Here is a 20961-nt window from a genome sequence, read left to right on the forward strand (position 1 = left end):
ACAGACTAAAGAAAAAAGAATGAAAAGAAATGAAGACAGCCTAAGAGACCTCTGGGACAACATTAAACGCAACAACATTCGCATTATAGGGGTCCCAGAAGGAGAAGAGAGAGACAAAGGACCAGAGAAAATATTTGAAGAGATTATAGTCGAAAACTTCCCTAACATGGGAAAGGAAATAGCCACCCAAGTCCAGGAAGCACAGAGAGTCCCATACAGGATAAACCCAAGGAGAAACACGCCGAGACACATAGTAATCAAAGTGGCAAAAATTAAAGACAAAAGAAAAATTATTGAAAGCAGCAAGGGAAAAACGACAATTAACATACAAAGGAACTCTCATAAGGTTAACAGCTGATTTCTCAGCAGAAACTCTACAAGCCAGAAGGGAGTGGCATGATATACTTAAAGTGATGAAACGGAAGAACCTACAACCAAGATTACTCTACCTGGCAAGGATCTCATTTAGATTTGATGGAGAAATCAAAAGCTTTACAGAAAGGAAAAGCTAAGAGAATTCAGCACCACCAAACCAGCTCTACAACAAATGCTAAAGGAACGTCTCTAAGTGGGAAACACAAGAGAAGAAAAGGGCCTACAAAAACAAACCCAAAACAATTAAGAAAATGGTCATAGGAACATACATATCGATAATTACCTTAAACGTGAATGGATTAAATGCTCCAACCAAAAGACACAGGCTTGCTGAATGGATACAAAAACAAGACCCGTATATATGCTGTTTACAAGAGACCCACTTTAGACCTAGGGACACACACAGACTGAAAGTGAGGGGATGGAAGAAGATATTCCATGCAAATGGAAATCAAAAGAAAGCTGGAGTAGCTATACTCATATTAGATAAAATAGACTTTAAAATAAAGACTGTTACAAGAGACAAGGAAGGACACTACATAATGATCAAGGGATCAATCCAAGAAGAAGATATAAAAATTATAAATATATATGCACCCAACATAGGAGCACCTCAATACATAAGGCAACTGCTAACAGCTATAAAAGAGGAAATTGACAGTAACACAATAATAGTGGGGGACTTTAACACCTCACTTACACCAATGGACAGATCATCCAAAATGAAAATAAATAAGGAAACAGAAGCTTTAAATGACACAATAGACCAGATAGATTTATTGATATTTATAGGAAATTCTATCCAAAAACAGCAGATACACGTTCTTCTCAAGTGCGCATGGAACATTCTCCAGGATAGATCACATCTTGGGTCACAAATCAAGCCTCAGTAAATTTAAGAAAATTGAAATCGTATCAAGCATCTTTTCTGACCACAACGCTATGAGATTAGAAATGAATTACATTGTACATGGATGACCACAACACAAGCAACAATGATTGCAATTACCAAACACGAAACACACTCATACTATGTCATAATATTGACATTGAGTCCGGTAATCCTCCACTGTAACAGCTCCTTCATTTTGCAGTGAAAATTGATTTGTATATTCTTTGCCTCTGAGTCCTTGTGGGATTTTTTTTTTTTTAATTCAAACAGAAAGTCACAAAAATTATACTCATCCATGTATAATGCTTGGTGTCAGTCTATTTATTTCTTGTAAAATATCTCTTGTAAAAATAAAATACAGTGTGTGTGTGTGAAAAAAAAAAAAAGAAATGAATTACAGGGAAAAAAACGTAAAAAACACAAACACTTGGAGACTAAAGAATACGTTACTAAATAACCAATACATCACTGAAGAAATCAAAGAGGAAATCAAAAAATACCTAGAGACAAATGACAATGAAAACACGACGACCCAAAACCTATGGGATGCAGCAAAAGCAGTTCTAAGAGGGAAGTTTATAGCTATACAAGCCTACCTAAAGAAACAAGAAAAATCTCAAGTAAACAATCTAACCTTACACCTAAAGAAACTAGAGAAAGAAGAACAAACAAAACCCAAAGTTAGCAGAAGGAAAGAAATCATAAAGATCAGAGCGGAAATAAATGAAATAGAAACAAAGAAAACAATAGCAAAGATCAATAAAACTAAAAGCTGGTTCTTTGAGAAGATAAACAAAATTGATAAGCCATTAGCCAGATTCATCAAGAAAAAGAGGGAGAGGACTCAAATCAATAAAATCAGAAATGAAAAAGGAGAAGTTACAACAGACACTGCAGAAATACAAAGCATCCTAAGAGACTACTACAAGCAACTCTATGCCAATAAAATGGACAACCTGGAAGAAATGGACAAATTCTTAGAAAGGTATAACCTTCCAAGACTGAACCAGGAAGAAACAGAAAATATGAACAGGCCAATCACAAGTAATGAAATTGAAACTGTGATTAAAAATCTTCCAACAAACAAAAGTCCAGGACCAGATGGCTTCACAGGTGAATTCTATCAAACATTTAGAGAAGAGCTAACACCCATCCTTCTCAAACTCTTCCAAAAAATTGCAGAGGAAGGAAGACTCCCAAACTCATTCTATGAGGCCACCGTCACCCTGATACCAAAACCAGACAAAGACACTACCAAAAAAGAAAATTACAGACCAATATCACTGATGAATATAGATGAAAAAATCCTCAACAAAATACTAGCAAACAGACTCCAACAACACATTAAAAGGATCATACACCACGATCAAGTGGGATTTATCCCAGGGATGCAAGGATTCTTCAATATACGCAAATCAATCAATGTGATACACCTTATTAACAAAATGAAGAATAAAAACCATATGATCATCTCAATAGATGCAGAAAAAGCTTTTGACAAAACTCAACACCCATTTATGATAAAAACTCTCCAGAAAGTGGGCATAGAGGGAACCTCCCTCAACATAATAAAGGCCATATATGACAAACCCACAGCAAACATCATTCTCAACGGTGAAAAACTGAAAGCATTTCCTCTAAGATCAGGAACGAGACAAGGATGTCCGCTCTCACCACTATTATTCAACATAGTTCTGGAAGTCCTAGCCACGGCAATCAGAGAAGAAAAAGAAATAAAAGGAATACAAATTGGAAAAGAAGAAGTAAAACTGTCACTGTTTGCAGATGACATGATACTATACATAGAGAATCCTAAAGATGCTGCCAGAAAACTGCTAGAGCTAATTAATGAATATGGTAAAGTAGCAGGATACAAAATTAATGCACAGAAATCTCTTGCATTCCTCTACACTAATGATGAAAAATCTGAAAGAGAAATTATGGAAACACTCCCATTTACCATTGCAACAAAAAGAATAAAATACCTAGGAATAAACCTACCTAGGGAGACAAAAGACCTGTATGCAGAAAACTATAAGACACTGATGAAAGAAATTAAAGATGATACCAACAGATGGAGAGATATACCATGTTCTTGGATTGGAAGAATCAATATTGTGAAAATGAGTATACTACCCAAAGCAATATACAGATTCAATGCAATCCCTATCAAATTACCAATGGCATTCTTTACGGAGCTAGAACAAATCATCTTAAAATTTGTATGGAGACACAAAAGACCTCATATAGCCAAAGTAGTCTTGAGGGAAAAAAATGGAGCTGGAGGAATCAGACTCCCTGACTTCAGACTATACTACAAAGCTACAGTAATCAAGACAATATGGTACTGGCACAAAAACGGAAAGATAGATCAATGGAACAAGATAGAAACCCCAGAGATAAACCCACGCACCTATGGTCAACTAATCTATGACAAAGGAGGCAAAGATATACAATGGAGAAAAGACAGTCTCTTCAATAAGTGGTGCTGGGAAAAGTGGACAGCTACATGTAAAAGAATGAAATTAGAATACTCCCTAACACTATACACAAAAATAAAGTCAAAATGGATTAGAGACCTAAATGTAAGACTGGACACTATAAAGCTCTTAGAGGAAAACATAGGAAGAACACTCTTTGACATAAATCACAGCAAGATCTTTTTTGATCCACCTTCTAGAGTAATGGAAATAAAAACAAAAATAAACAAGTGGGACCTAATGAAACTTCAAAGCTTTTGCACAGCAAAGGAAACCATAAACAAGACGAAAAGACAACCCTCAGAATGGGAGAAAATATTTGCAAACGAATCAACGGACAAAGGATTAATCTCCAAAATATATAAACAGCTCATTCAGCTCAATATTAAAGAAACAAACACCCCAATCCAAAAATGGGCAGAAGACCTAAATAGACATTTCTCCTAAGAAGACATACAGACAGCCTCGAAGCACATGAAAAGATGCTCAACATCACTAATTATTAGAGAAATGCAAATCAAAACTACAATGAGGTATCACCTCACACCAGTTAGAATGGGCATCATGAGAAAATCTACAAACAACAACTGCTGGAGAGGGTGTGGAGAAAAGGGAACCCTCTTGCACTGTTGGTGGGAATGTAAATTGATACAGCCACTATGGAGAACAATATGGAGGTTCCTTATAAAACTAAAAATAGAATTACCATATGACCCAGCAATCCCACTACTGGGCATATACCCAGAGAAAACCATAATTCAAAAAGACACATGCACCCGAATGTTCATTGCAGCACTATTTACAATAGCCAGGTCATGGAAGCAACCTAAATGCCCATCAACAGACAAATGGCTAAAGAAGATGTGGTACATATATACAATGGAATATTACTCAGCCATAAAAAGGAACGAAATTGAGTCATTTGTTGAGACGTGGATGGATCTAGAGACTGTCATACAGAGTGAAGTAAATCAGAAAGAGAAAAACAAATATCGTATATTAACGCATGTATGTGGAACCTAGAAAAATGGTACAGATGAGCCGGTTTGCAGGGCAGAAGTTGAGACACAGATGTAGAGAACAGACATATGGACACCAAGGGGGGAAAACTGCGGTGGGGTGGGGATGGTGGTGTGCTGAATTGGGCGATTGGGATTGACATGTATACACTGATGTGTATAAAACTGATGACTAATAAGAACCCTGCAGTATGAAAAAACAAACAAAACAACTAATACTAAACTTTCATTGGGTTATTTGTATGGAAATATGTTAATATAAATGTTTCAGACATTACTTGAAATTTCTAAAAATCTTATATGTTCTGGTATAATGTTATAAGTCATAATCCTAATTATTACTTTAAAATGTATATCTCAGAAATAACTAATTTTCTTGTCAACTGCATTATTAGAACTTTCATCAAATCTTTAACCGTGATCATTTTTAAGTCTTTTGTCATTTACAGACAGTTCTGGGTGTACTCTGATGCTTTTGCAAATATGTTCCTATAAAAGGGTTTCATCTTCAAGAAATTCATGGAAAAGACTCTGACAAGTACAGGTTTCTGGTAACTGACTGTACTGCTGAACTGAATGAATAAGCATTTTTAGAACTCTAAGGAAAAACTGATGAATTCATAAAAGTGCTAACAAAAGATCAAGATGAAAAAAAAAATTAATTACATGGGACTGAGTGAACTGATGAGGATGAGTATAATTTTTGTGACTTTCTGTTTGAATTAAAAAAAAAAAAATCCCACAAGGACTCAGAGGCAAAGAATATACAAATCAATTTTCACTGCAAAGTAAAGGAGCTGTTACAGTGGAGGATTACCGGACTGAATGTCAATATTATGACATAGTATGAGTGTGTTTCGTGTTTGGTAATTGCAATCATTGTTGCTTTTGTTGTGGTCATCCTTGTACAATGCTTGGTGTCAGTCTATTTATCTCTTGTAAAAATAAAATACAGTGTGTGTGTGAAAAAAAAAAATCTAAATTTACAAAATAAAAAAAAAAGAAAATAGTGCATTTGTATAATAAAATCACAACATAAATGTTTTTGGTAAAATTTTTTCATTGTATTAATTTTTTTTGTGGTAAGTTTTTTGTTTTCTCACACATATATCATAAAACAGTATTCCCAAGTCCCTTTTCATATGTATTTGTTATTTGTTAAATTGTTCCATGTAGTTTTAAATATTTTAAGTAATAAATATTAATTTTGATGTGTTAAATTTTGCTTCATAGTGTTTCAGTGAAGTGTTTTATTTTAACTTGCATAACATTTTTGAAGTTAGAAATAGCTTTTATGTAATTAACTCATTTGAAGTATTGTCTTCCTTAGTTGACAGATGAGGAAGTTTAGAGTTGTAAATGTTCAAAAGATTGTAATAATGTCTTTCAGAAAAGATTCAGAATTCAAATGTTTTCTGAGTCTAAGTTCAAAACGCTAATATTATGTGGCTTATATTTTAGACATATTAATTTCTATATCTGTTGTATAAAAAGGGACCCTGAGATAAAATATGTAAAACAGTCTTTGGCTCTCTTAATGCCTACTTATTTTTTTAACTCAGAATTACTTTAGTTTTAAAAATATTTCTCACTGTTAATTATTACCTTGAAACCATAAACATGTAAATTTATTCAGAAAACTTCAGTCAGTTTGATGTAAGAAAATAGGTAATTTTAATTAAATTCTCTAATATTGAACTGTTACTTTGATGTGAAGATTTATATAAATTAAATCCATTATAGTATGTTCTCGACTTAAAGTTATATATTTTAATTTTACTTAGTGTTTACTTAGTAAATGGGGGATCAGAAATTATGTTTGTATTGTTTCATTCAGTAAAGATGCATGATGTATGCTCAGCACATTTGATCCTGGGGCTGCAGAGTTAAGACAGGTTCTAGTTGAGAAGACTGTATGAAAAGTTGCATGAAAAAGTTAAGGTTTATTTGCTGTGTTAACATGCATGGTCAAGAAGGACTGGGGGAAGCCCCAGCCTTAAAGTCTTGCTGGGGAGTGGCAGAAGAGGCTGCAGAGTTTGGATTTGATTCTGTTTAAGGATTTTAAACAGAAAAATGCCATTATTAGATTTTCATTAACATCATGGTTAGGTTTTATTAACAGCATGCATTTCATAACCTTAGTAATCTACCTATTACTAGGTAATCTACCTTCTCTTAACTCTAGGAAGTAGGTTATGATTGTGATAGACTGAAATGTGGGGAAAAAATTCCAAAATATTTTGATGAAAATGAGCCAGACTACCTGGCTATCTGGTTTGTATCTGTGTGTGTGTGTGTGTGTGTGTGTGTATAAATGTGAGTAAATTTTAGGATAAACGAGATGGTTCACGTTGCCCTTTAAAATAATAATAATTATTTTTACAAACCATTGTTTTTAAACTTCCCATGGAAACTGCTGTTAACTAATTTTTATTAGCACTGTAACCTTGGGTAACTTGTATCTGCTCTACTTGCAGGGACAGCATGAAGATAAATGATAGGGTAAAATAGCTTTGAACTATCAAGACACGCCATATAAATTCAAAGCGTTGGTATTGCAGGGTTTGGGAAAAGCTGAGAGCATTTATTTCTGAGGTACTTAATTTGTGGCAATTACCAAAAAGATGCTTTTATTTTACAAAACTTTGTAGTATTTGATATTGTTCATCTCTTAACCCTTCTGGAAACTGTTCCCATTGCTGCCATTTCTTTGGTGTCATTTCTTTCTGGCTACAATTTTAAGGGTTTCTTCAAAGGTTCTTGGGGTTCTGTGTCCCCTGTCCCCTGGCTCTTCTTCCTTCTGTGCTCTTTCATCTGTTCTTATGGTTTTAACTACCACGTATATGTCTCATAATCCCAGTCCAGGTCTCTCCTCCAGCGTCAGACTTCAGTGTGAGACAAGCACTACTGTCAACATGTGCAAAACTGAACCCATTAATCCTCCTCTATAATCTGGTCCCTGCCCATCTCGCTGGTCTCATTTGTAGACTCCCTGTCTTGAATTTTATTCTGTAATAAGAACAGCTATAGGTTGAGCACTTACTGTGTGCCACAAGCATTGTGCACCTTACTTGCATGTCTTATGTAATTTCACCACATCCCTATGGGATGGATATTTTTATTAGCCCATTTTACTGATGAAATTCTGAGAAGTTAAATAATGTGTCCCAGGTCATATAGCTTGGAAATGGCAGTTTGGGGATTTGAACACAGGCTGCTCTAACACCAAGTTTGTGGCTATATATCAGAGTACCAACAATCCCTATATGTTACTTGTTACTAGTAGAAACATACTGTACATCTTACAACAGAGTCCTTTCTGTGTCAGCCTTTCTAGTTTGGTATATAATTCAAGACTCAGGGATAACTGTAATAAGAGCTAAGTGATCACTTTCAACTTCTGGGAAGGCCACATTATTACCTATATTATGATACTGGTTCCTTAAGTAGAAGTATGTCGGGTTCCTTTTAGACTCAATACACAGTTGTATTGAGTTGTGATTGTGTATGAATGTAACAAGCATGTTCTCCTTTTGCTTAAGGCTGCTTTCCTGAGATGTGCTCTTAATGCCTGGGTTTAGCAACTCAGCACCCTGCCAGTTCTTACCTCCTTGGTGTGGTGTCTTCTCAGGTAGTGTTCTTAGTCTGGAACCTCTTCATCCTTCCTCCTGTTTTCACCTTCCCCTTGCTCGGCAAACTTCTACATTTTAAGAACTTAGCTGAGGCATCATCACCTTGTGTAAGAAGCTTCCCAGACCTTCTCCTGTATCTCTAGGCTGAATAAAGTCTTCTTGCTCAGTATTCCTTTAGCATCTTGTATATATCGATAAGCATTTTAAACTGTCATAGTGTCATAATGTACAAATATTTGTTTACATTTTAGTCATTCTCATTAGATGATGAGCACTCTGGGATAGAAATCATGTCTCAGGCATTTTTGTGTCCATAGTACTCAAATGCCTTATGTACTTTTATTGAATTACTGCCTGACCAAATGACTAAATGATTGCTTTTATTGCTAGTGTCAACTTTCTAGACACTATAAACCTAAGAACACTGTTTATTATTTTTTCAATTGAAGGACTAGTGTATTTGATCAATAATCATAAGACTAAAAAACATAGTTTTTTATTTCTCTGTTGTTACATAGCATCACAGCCAAACTGTTCCCAGTGATAATTTATCTTATTTTAAAAAGCTATAATGACATGTACATTTTAAAATGTGTTAGATTGAATATATTCAGTGTTTAAAGAGTTCCATAGAATTTTGAGTGTTAGGTGATTGTTAGCCTTTTAAACCCATTCTATTCTGAAAGTATAAATTTAATGCTTTGTTATCAGGCATTGCAGTAATTCATGCTGTGATTTTCATTTGTACTCCTAATGTTATGTTTTTTCATTAAGGCTTTAATTACCTCAAATATTTAATTAAAGCTGTGTTTTCAAGTATATGGCATAATGATCTTAAAGATTAACTGTGTACTTGCAAGTGTAGTCAAAATAAAAATAGAAATCCAGAGAGACTTATTTTGTGCCAGTCTCAGCATGATTATAATTTTCCAAAGTGATTTTCATGTTTGAAGAACTTTTTTTTGTTTGAACCTAATATTCTGTTTAAAAAAGGAAAGCTTTTACGGTAAAATCTAACATTTTTCCTTGATAGCTGCTTTAAGAGTAATGTTTCAAAATGTGTAAAAGTAATTATTTGGACAGTGATTTTTTTTTTTTTTAAACTGAAATCTTGACAAGAATGGAGGGGGGGAAACATAAAATGCTACATTTGTAGTAGAGAATGAAGGGCCATTTTCCTTAAAAAGGTATATTTGAGATGTTTTACTCTGGCTCATAAGGGATGGGAAAAGGATCCATGATGTTCCTAGGAACTGCTGGCCCAGTCGATATATGTTTGCAGTATGGTCTTCTGTGACTTCTAGAATAGGCATGGTCAGCTGCTCTCTCTTCCTGTGCCTGCCTGTGCTTCCCTTTACAACAGTCATCACACATAAATCTCTAATGCCTCTTTTCTAAGGTTTATGATGGCTAGGGATTGTGGATGTCTGTTTGCTACTGTGTAATCGGTGCCTAATGAATAGTTACAGAATAAATGATGCAAACAAGCAGAAAATGGGGATTTGTTCCCCAAAAGTAATTGTTTTGGTCATGGTGACATTTGAAGCACTGTAGATCTTGAAATAAATTATTAAAGAGCAATTGAATTAGCTTTACTATTATAGTCTAATTCATTATATATCTAGTAACTTCAGTTATCCAAAATATTGTGTAAATGCTATACAATCCATCTTTTTTGGATAGTCATTTATTATATTTTATTTAATAACTTATTTTGTACTTAAATTTTGTTCTTTGATATATGGAAGTTATGAATTCTTCAAACAAAATAGTACAGTTATACTCTACATATCTCAAAGCTTCCTTAAGAAGTAAACATACTTTTCAAAGTTGATAATACAGGTAAAACTTGCCCGTGGATAGAAGTACCCAGACCTCACATACTACCTCAGATCCGTAAATTCATAATCTGCTGTGTGCCTCTTTGGCATTTCCACTGACCCCACCACTGACTGACTGGGAATGGGGTGTGGGGATGCTGCTAATTGTGACTTACCACTGACTCAAGCATAGACTACTTTCGTTTATTCTTCATGGTGTATACAGGGATGGTTGAAGCATTTACAAAAGACTAAGGCTCCTGGATAACAAAGGAAATTAACATGAAGAGTAAATTAATTTCACTTACAAAAACCAAAGTCCTCACCATGGCCTACAAGGCCCTACGTTATCTGGCCTCTGATGTGTTTCTGACTTCCTGTCCTTCTTCCCTGCTCCTGTCTCACTGGGTTTTACCACACTGGCTTCCTGGCCTTTGCCCCAGCTGCACTCTCTCGCCCCAGATATTTGCATAAGTAACTCCCTCTTTCAAGGCCTTGCTCAGACTTTACCTTCTTTCTCAGTGAGGCCTGCCCTGATCACCTTATGTAAAACTACAATCCATATCCTGCTCTACTTTATTCTTTTTTCTATAGTACCTGATCACCTCTAACGTATGACATAACCTATAATTTACTTATTTCCTATATTTATTATGTTGTTTGTCTCCTGTAACTAAAATGTAAGTTTAATAAGGGAAGGGTTTCTCTATCAGTTTTTGTTTTTCATTGTTGTTGTGGTTATTTAAATAAACAGGTGTATCTCAGGTACCTAGAACACTGGTGTATGGTATACAGAAGATGGTCAGTAACTATTTGTTTAATAAAGAAGTCCAAATCCAAGAGAGCCAGGCCTATACAGATGAAAAAACACCCTTTCTTGCCATCTAAGTTCTGTTTTTTAACCCTTCTTGGAATGATTGCCAGTGAAGAATGACTGTACTTGGCAGAAACCCTGACTCTACCCCATGGGAATGTGACCCAGTTATGCTGTGGTTTTCTCTCTATATTCCCAAAATGGTGTTAATAGATGGTCTCACCATTTATACTAAGCAGTAGTTAAGCCTGGAACAGAAATGAGCTTTAGTGGTGGAGTGAATCGCTGAGATAATAGGACCAGTATAGTAGGTTTGTTCCTTTATAACCTGCCCCAGGTTTGAGAAGTCCCTAGGAATTAGGTGAATTAGGTTCTGGTTCTGACTGTAGCCAATTCATTGTTTTATCTTATGACTCTGGACTTATGTTTCTTCAATTGTAAAATTGAACTGGATTGTATTTTTTTTCTAACTCTGTGAAGTTTAGCTATATCATCAGAAACATTTTAAGCTTTATAATTTAGGAACCCTCTTTCAAAATATGTTACCGCTTAGGTTAATAGTCATGTTACTATACTATGTTTAAGACTTATACTTGGTAAGGTGCTGCATATATAAAAACAGTTGAGCATACTAGTAGTGTCAAGAACCTAACAATCATTCTTTTCTTATGTAATTTCACAAGAAAAAACAAATTTGTGCTAATCCTTAGACTTCAGTTAACTAGAAAATTGAGTCTTTAGACATGATAAATAACTCGTGCTAGGATCCATCTCTCTGCCTTGCTTTCTCTCTTCTATCCCTTATTTCGTCTCTATCCTTCAAGTTATCTACTGTACAGTTTCCCCTTTTTTTTTTTTTTTGCTTAGAGAACAAAAGGATGACACTTTACAGGTATTTTTCAAGAATTTTGCTTTTTGAATATATATTTTATTTATCATTGTACCCCTTAGCATCCAGCAGATTGTCTTGTACATATAGATGCTCCTTAAGTGTTGCTTGGATGAATGAATTTGCTTTTATTTTTACCCCAATACTTAACTGACTCAAAGTGATTTTTAAATTTTTATTGTTTTAAGAAAGGTGACTCTTGTGATGGTGGGACTTGATAATGCTGGTAAAACGGCAACAGCAAAGGGAATCCAAGGAGGTAAGCTGGAAAAATTTATTATTAAATTACTCTGATTTATTTATTTAAATTGCTTTATTACATATTCATTGGGTACATATACTGTGCACTCTGTTACTTTATATTCTTAGTATACTTGAGGCTAATGTGGTGAATAGACTCTGGCTTAATAGTACCAGCCTGTTGTGTTTCAGATTTGAATGAATGCATAGGCTCCTCGAGGTTTTGATCAGCTAAGAGGGATCACAGCTGTCTTCTAGCCAGTAGGAAGGAAAAAGTAAAAAAAGGACATGCCCCTGCTTTTAAGGATCCCTATCTTCTACTTACATTTTCTTGGCCAGAATTTAGTCTTAGGGCTACAGCTAAATGAAAGGGAGGTAGAAATACAGTTAGCCAGCACAGTTCTCTTTGCACCTCTTGATTTTTTTTCAACATGATGTGTAATTTTTACAGTTACATTAAAGATACATTAAAGGGTTTTATGTCATTTATATTACATCTCATTGGGTGTATTTATTTAGTCTTAATTTAATGCTTTGTAACTACAATATAGAGGTACTATACTAGTGAGTTTGTTGTGTACCCAGAAGATGTAGCACGAGCCAGACATCTTGAGGGTATGAATTGGGAGAAAACCTAACATATATTTGTTCCTGAAAATGGATTTTACAACTAGATATCATGCGTGACAGATAGGGAGCTTTTATTTATGGAAATTCGTGAAAGAAAATTGGCACCTTGCAAAACTTGCTGTTGGAGAAAAACATTTTGTCACCCCCGAATTAGATGCAAACTATATATTATTGTTTGAGGAGTCTTCTAAAGCCTTTTTGTAGCCCTCATGCTGTCACCTAGGTTATATCCTTGCAAAGCACTCACTGTAACCATCTAAACCAAGGGTTTGCAAACTTCTTCTGTAAAGATCCATGTAGTAAATATTTTAGACTTTGAGAGTCATATGGTCCCTTTCCCAGCTACACAGCTCTGACATAGTAGTGCAGAAGTAGCCATAGAAAATATGTAAACAAATGAGCGTGGCCATGTTCCAATGAAACTTTATTTATAGACCCTAAAATTTGATGTGTTATGAAATATTATCCTTGGGTTTTTTTGGGAAATTATTTTAAACTGTAAAACACATTCTTAGCTTGAGGGCCATGTAAAAACAGGTGGCTAGCCAGATTTGGCCTGCAGGCCATGAAACCTTATCTAAACGTTTTCTCTTTCATTCCTTCAAAGCCTTATGTTCAAGGGAGCAGGATCCAGGAATGTGCTAATCAGACTGTCTAATTATTTGCGTGTACTTAGAACATCCTCTTTCTATCAGGCCTTTTCCTTCTGAATCCCACCTCCATTAGTTTCTTTTTCTGAGTTTAGAAAATGTTCAAGGTGTCACATCATGAACAAAAAGTCAAAGCTGCCTTCAACTTTGAGCTCCCCTCTGGCTCTGTTTTTGTTTTTCATTTCGTATTTACTCTTCAGCCTACTCCAGTGACTGATTTCTTACCATTTTTCTTTTTTAAAGATTCCAGTTATACAGAACAACTTGAAGTTTTTCAAATTGAGCCTTTTGATACCTTTGTGATTTTGTTTATGCTGTTCCCACTTGCCTTATTAAAGAGAATATCAGCTTATCCTTAAAGACAGATTATCTACTTATCTCTAAAGATGCTTGTTTGTCCTATAGTCTCCTTCTTTATGAAGTCTCTTCTGATCTCCTGCTGCCCTCACCCCTTACCACCACCATCAGTACAATTGACTACATCCTCTGTTTTTGTCTACTCTTATCTGTATCTACTTCTATAGCTACTCAATTGCCCCTCTTTTTATGTATTACTATACCTCTCCAGACTATAAATTCCCCAAGGGCAGTTTTACTTATTTTGGTGTCCCAGTTCAGGCCATGTCTTAGTAGGCAGTCTTCCTAAAACATTTCTCCCATGGCTTCTCTTAGCTTATTTCTGGCTCTTTTCTGCTTTGTTTTGTTTTTTATTAAAATTTTTTTTTAAATTTTTTATTGTATATTTCCTCCTTTCTTTTGAGATAATCTTCCTCTCCTACTGTATTGCCGTTATCTGCGTCCAAACCCTGGGTTTAGTGTTTCATCTATAATTTTATTATAGCTTCCTAATCTAAGAGTACTTTCCCTATCTTGAGGTTCACTTCCTTCAATCAGCTTCTCTTCTTCATGGCTGTCAAAGTGATTGCATTAATAGGATATAGGTTCAATTGTGCTAACAAATAAGCCTAAAATAACAGTGGTTTAATAAAATAGAAGTTTATTTCTCTCTCATATTAAGCACAGGGAAAAGTAGTCTAGGGCTGGCATAGCAGCTCTATGGTATTAGAGACTCAAGTTCCTTTTCCTATTTGCTTTGCCATTCCTAGTGTTCTCCCTTGCCTACCTGGTCCAAGGTGTCTCACTACTACATATGCATTTCAGCTGGAAGGAAGAAGTAAAGGACAAAGGGAGGCTGTCCTTCTCTTTTTTTAAAGTATGTGAACCAGAAGCCACCACATCACTGCTGTTCACAGGCCATTAGCTAGAACCCATGGTGTTCCAGAGCTGGTTGCTACTTGCTCTTATTAGCTCATATTAGTCAACGAGAGCCAGTTAGGCACCTCTCCTCCAAACTCTATGTTCAGGTTCCTCTTATTGGTAGTTTGAAATAGTCCATAGCAGGAGTATTTACACCATGACAATTGGCAAACACTACCTATCAGAGTTCCACAGCCTCCAAAGCCAGTTAAACATTTAACAGTATACCACAAGCACATTATCTAGAACCTGTTCTCAGGGCCACCCCTAGCTGCCATAGAGACTGGGGATTGCATTCTTTATCCTGAACAGCCATGTGCTCAGCTAAAAAATCCAGGATTCTCTGACTTTCCAGTATTATTTCCTAATAGTTCTAAGGAACTGTTGTTATTTTGGGTGGGAAAATTCTTTGTGTAAATTGGTCCCTAGCATTGTTGACATTAACACATCTTATTATACTGTAGTTATTTGTTTATGTATATATTTCCTCTTTTTCCCTCTATATAAGTGCTCTATAAGATCAGAAAATATTAATAAATTTTATTAATCTTTGTATATCTAGGACCTTGCATAGTACTTAGCATATAACATAAGCTCAATAAATAGTTATTGATTATATATTTTCATTTTATCTTGAACTTTCTAGGCATTGTCTTAACACATATGGTTTACTGAAATCCTCAGGATTAGGGACCATATGTCTTTGTACCCCTGGTTCTTGTATGATGCCTGATTTATAACAGGCCCTCAATAAATGATTACAAGCATGGATGGATGGATAAATATATGGAAGAATGGACATAACGACAGCAGCTTCAGCTGTCCTAGCAGTCTGGTGTTTTAGTATTGAGCACTTATATGCTTTGTACTGAGTGCTAAGGATACAAAGATAGTTCCCAGCTATTGGGAAGGTATAGGCTATTGTGGAGACCAGTAAGAACACAGAATATTACAATAGATGGTGTAGGTGATACTGAAAGTAGGAAGGAATCATCAGAGAAGGATTTACAGAAAAGGTTGTAACCTGAACACTTAGTCTTGAGTCTTGAAACACAGAATCATGAGTAGGAACCAGAGGAAAGAATAGAGAAATTGGGGAGGGTGTTCCATGTATCAAAAGAAACAGGCTTTTAAAGTCCTGAATACCTGAATTTGAGTCCTGGCTCTGTCTACCATGTAACCTTGAAAAAATTACTTAATATGAATTGGTTTCCTCGGACTAGTGCCATCATTTTATCTGTGCTTACATTGTTCCCCTGCTTGGAATTTTATTCTCCCTTCTTTGTTATAATTTTTTTGTCTTTTAAGACTTTACTCCTATTTCATTTCCTCTCTGAAGCCTTTCTAGGCCATGACTCACCTCTAGCTTCTCTTTACCCTTTTTCTCTTGAATGCCCTCCATCTTAGTTTGGGCTGCTATAGCAGAATACCATAGACTTAGTGGCTTAAACAACAGGTATTTCTCACAGTTCTGGAGGCTAGAAGACTGCAGTCAGGCTGCCAGTATGGTCGACTACTTAGTGAGGGCCCTCTTCTTGGTTTACAGACAGCCATCTTCTCACTTGTATCCTCATGTGGTGGAAAGAGAGAGAGGAAACAAGCTCTCTTATGTCTCTTCTTATAAGGGCACTAATTCCATCATGGGGGCTCCATCCTTGTGACCTCACCTAAACCTAATTACATCCCAAAGGCCCTACCTCCAAATACCATCACTTTGGGGATTAGGGTTTCAACAGATGAGTTTTGGCAGGGACATAAAAGTGCAGTTCATAATACCTTCACACTGTGCTCTCCAGACTTGTTTGTAGAACATATAGGTTCTTGTGTTATTCCCATTAATAGGAATAACACAGTTCTCTCTGAATTGTACTGGATATTCTTTGAGGACAGCAACCCTTTTTTATTCATCTTTGCATTCTAATGCCTAACAAAGTCCTGGTACTGAGTAGGTATTCTGTGTGTGTTATTTCCCTTATCCCTTCCTCAGGATAATTGATTTATTTTCACTGATAATTTCCTGGGGGTACCTTTCAAATCATACTCAAAGACAGATGCCTATTTTAACTGTGAAGCCAGGTCTGGCCTGGACTAGATCCACATTTTTAAATGTCTAGTTTAATTCTCTTTTTGGAATACATAGCTGCTTATATTGCTTCTAAACTTGCCTTTTTCTCCTTCTAGATAGGGCAGGTCTTTTAAAAATGTGACTTGTGATGTCTATTAACTTTCTAGGGAGCTGTGTAAACTGCATTAAGATGCTTGCTGAAAGGGAATGGTACATTGCAAGTCTGCTTCTCAGTCACACCTAACAGCAAGTGCCTCTCAAATTTATCTTTGTAATAGCAGATGTTTTGCTGAATGTGGGAATGATAAGACCCTCTAAACCAGTGTTGTTCAGTAGAGCTGTTTGCAATGATGGACATGTTCTATATTGGCTCTGTCCAGTAGGGTGGGCCACCAGCCACATGTGACTTTTGAGCACTTGAAATACAGCTTGAACAACTGAGGAGCTGAATTTTTTATTTTATTTAAGTTTATTTGATTTAAGTTTTAAAAGCCTCATGTAGTTTGGTGGCCACTGTATTGACCGTGCAGCTGTAAACAAAGTTCAGTGGAGTAATATTTATTGTGAATTCCAGCGATGAAGAGAGAATGGAAGAGACAGACATGAAGTTTGAACTCTTCTCTGTAACCACTGAGTCACTTGGTTCTGTTAATCTTTCATGAGTTCTCTCTTGCCATTCTTCTATTTTTATTTCCATACCTCTCCAAAAAGTGGCTATCACTCTCATTTTCAGTCCGTTCTAGAGACTTTTGCAAAGATGAATCTCAAGGAAGACTACTTTAGTCACCTTAATTATGTTATTGGTCTGCTAAAATACCTTCCGTGGCTCCCAATTCTCTATCTTCAGAACCCTCTTCAGTGTGCGTTCAGGCTTAAGGGTTTGCTCCAACTACAGTGTTCAACTTGTTCGTGCATCTTGCCTTTACCATTTCTGTTACTTAGGTCACTCATCTGACTGTCTAAATCCTACCTAGCTTTAAGGCCTAGGTCCCAGCTCCTAGTTCAAGGCTTGAACCTTAGTGATCTTTTTAATCTCTTACTGTCATTACCGCTCTTTGGCAGTTATAATTGTATACATCCTGTACCTTCTTCTTTGTGCTGTCATATGCAGAAGTCCAAAGAAATTCAATTATAAATTTATGAGAATATCCTGTATTCTATTCTTGTAGAAGAAAATAAAATCTACTCTTTGTATTTGCAAGCTGTCCTTAAAAGTCTCTTTATTCCAATTACAGCTTTAATTCAGTTAATTAAAAAAGAAAGGTTCTATACTCTTCATAGCTTCTCCCATTATTTTGTTGTTCTAGACTATTCTCTAAATGTTTAGTTTTTCTTTATAAGTCCACAGAGGTTGTAATGGTCCTTGGGGATGGCTGTGGTGTTGAAGGTTGAAATTTTTATTGTTTGTAACTTGGGGAGTCAGTGGCCTTAAAGGCAAGAGTTCATTGGTTTATTTATTCTACACATCCTTATTAAGTACCTGTTATATGGTGGGCATTAGTTTAGGAACTGGGGTTATATCAATAAAAACAAACAAGCAAGCACAAAAACAGACAGAAATTCCTATCTGCAAGGATTGTAAATTCTAGTTGGATATTTTATAGTATCTACCTTTCCCCCAAACCAATGTGCTTAGATGTAATGCTTATTGTGTAAGCAAATAATAAACATTCTTTTTAGTACTAAAGTATGATGAATAACACATTTATGTCATTTAAGTTGTGAAGTTAAATTAGTGTTATTAATTTAAAGTCTCAAGATTCCTTCTTTTATATCATTTGAAACAGAGTATCCTGAAGATGTAGCACCTACCGTTGGATTTTCCAAAATTGACCTTAGACAAGGAAAGTTTGAAGTCACCATCTTTGACTTGGGAGGTGGAAAAAGAATTCGGGGAATCTGGAAGAATTACTATGCTGAATCTTTTGGGGTAATATTTGTTGTGGATTCGAGTGATGAAGAGAGAATGGAAGAGACAAAACAGACAATGTCAGAAGTGATAAGACATCCTAGGATATCGGGAAAGCCTATATTGGTGTAAGTAATGTTGGTGTTATTGTAAACGTAGAGACAGCAGCATTAAGTCATTAAAGAAATTTACCTAAGTTACAAAATACTGAATAAGCTAAATTGTCACACCCTCGTATGATAAAATGTATGTAATTTACTGGGAGTTGTTAATATACCAAGGCCTTATTATAATGCTATCTGTAGAGGTTAAGGGCAGAGGCTATGTAATGAAGAAATCTTATAATTAGATCTCCTGGGTTTTCAAATGTAAACTCTTTGTTTTATTTGATCATTTATTTTTGTCAGATTTTGCAAATGGTCTATTAACAAGGTTCTAAAATGTTTTTCAATTTATTTTCCTCTTTTAATAACTTATTTATGTTTTGCCTCTGTCCTTTTTTTCTTGAAGAGTATTCTTGTTTGAAAGTTATTTAGATGGTTTATTCTTCTAATGCCATGTTGATTTCTCAGTTTTTACTACTATATTTCCAAACTGAACATGTGATCTGTGCCATTATCAACTTAGTTGTATGCTTAGCATCATTTTGTCCAGCTGCCTAAACATTTTTTAAAAATTAAGTGACAAAGGACTTTTGCACTACCCGCCCTCATAGCATTTCTGCATAGTAAACACCAGATGGTGCTATAACTTTGAGACATAGTAAAGTGAAAGTAGTTTAAATTGCTCTTAAAATTGGAGTAAGCGGAATGTGTGTTTTGCCTTCTTGTCCCTTTTCCCTCGTTCTTGTGTTTCATTACTAACGATTAAAAAAACCCCGAAGCAACCTATCACATGGTTAACTGAGAAATTGTAAGACAGAGTTCCTCAGTGGTCCTCAGTAATAAATGAACATTTTTAAATGAGGCAGTTTGGAAGCTCTGATTACAAAAAGTAAAACTTTATTGTATCATTTATTGTTAAGCTTATACTGTTTAATTTTTATACATTTAACTAATTAAAGAAGTTATTTGATATATATATAATTAATTCTCACCTTTATTGAATATGAAATAGACTTTAATAGATATGTATACAAAGAGTAAACTTTGTTGAACCCATAGACTAAATTAGTCTCTACAAATGTTTAAGCAGAGAACCAGTGACTTCTAAAGTAAAAAGTATTAATGACTGATGTTCATTTGTAAAATAATTGAGTGTGCTTTTTTAACCCAATAGTTATTTATTTTATTCTTTTATTCATGTATTCTCTCATGCATTTATTCATTCATACATGTACTAATTCAACAAATATTTATTGAACATCCACTATGTGCTAGACATTGTTCTGGTGATAGGGATACCTTTGGGAACAAAAACAATAAAACTCCATGTATGATCTCAGTAGCTTACATTCTAGGGGGTGAGACACACAATAAATGTAATAAATAAATTGTACATTAGGTGATAAGTATATTGAAAATAAAGCAGATAAAAGAAAATCAGGAATCCTATGGTGGTGGTGGTGACAGGGGCATGTTACTCTTAAAATTAGGATAATCATACTAGGTCATATTGAGAACATGACACTGGAGGTGAGAGAGTCAGTCATGCAGATAGATGTATGTGGCAAAGCCCTGAGGCAGAGGCATGCAGTTTGTGTCTGCAGTATTTACTGAATAATCCAATGTCAGCAAGATACCTGCTTTCAGTTCTGTCACCTCTCTCAGCTAATGAAGTTCCAGAATTGGAAAAAAAAAACAACTCACAACTAGGATGACTGCTCACCATTATAATTTCATAGTCAATGCAATCTCACAAAGACATGAGAATTAATTATGGATCAATAATATGTTTATGAAATATGGAATGGTTTGCCATTTGATGAGTTTTTCTCAAAGGAGTTTTACAACCATAGAATTTTTATTAATAAAGGTAAACTTTTTGAGATGTGTGTGCTTCAAAAATATACAAAATTTACTAAAAAGTAAATATTCTCTTTTTTTTTTTTTTTTGGCCACACTGCACGGCATGTAGGATCCTAGCTCCCCAACCAGAGATCGAACTCACGCCCCCTGCATTGGGAGCGCAGGGTCCCAAGCACTGGACTGCCAGGGAAGTCCCAAAAAGTACATATTCTTAATAAATTTAGAAGATGTAGGAAAGAATGAGGTTTAAAAAAAAAAATGATTGACCTATCATGCAGAGCCAACCACTGCTATCATTTTGATGAGTTTCCTGTGCATATTT

General features: G+C 35.4%; 1 protein-coding gene and 1 pseudogene across 4 annotated transcripts in view; one reads left to right on the forward strand and one right to left on the reverse strand.

Annotated features, from left to right (window-relative positions):
* Positions 1 to 20961, reverse strand: part of LOC309628808 (ras-related protein Rab-28 pseudogene) — a 457231-nt pseudogene that overhangs the window by 315685 nt on the left and 120585 nt on the right. The gene's annotated exons all lie outside the window — the stretch shown is intronic.
* Positions 1 to 20961, forward strand: part of ARL13B (ARF like GTPase 13B) — an 84135-nt gene that overhangs the window by 10021 nt on the left and 53153 nt on the right. For 2 of the 3 annotated variants that reach the window (XM_082392138.1, XM_082392139.1), the window contains exons 2-3: positions 12110 to 12180; positions 18551 to 18800. In XM_082392138.1, coding sequence (XP_082248264.1) covers positions 12110 to 12180; positions 18551 to 18800 — 321 coding nt within the window. Of the gene's footprint in view, positions 1 to 5828; positions 7362 to 12109; positions 12181 to 18550; positions 18801 to 20961 lie in introns of those variants that run through there. The other variant, XM_082392140.1, reaches the window with a different exon arrangement.

This window comes from Balaenoptera borealis (genome assembly GCF_965194805.1).
Source record: "Balaenoptera borealis genome assembly, chromosome: 5".
Classification (NCBI taxonomy): domain Eukaryota; kingdom Metazoa; phylum Chordata; class Mammalia; order Artiodactyla; family Balaenopteridae; genus Balaenoptera; species Balaenoptera borealis.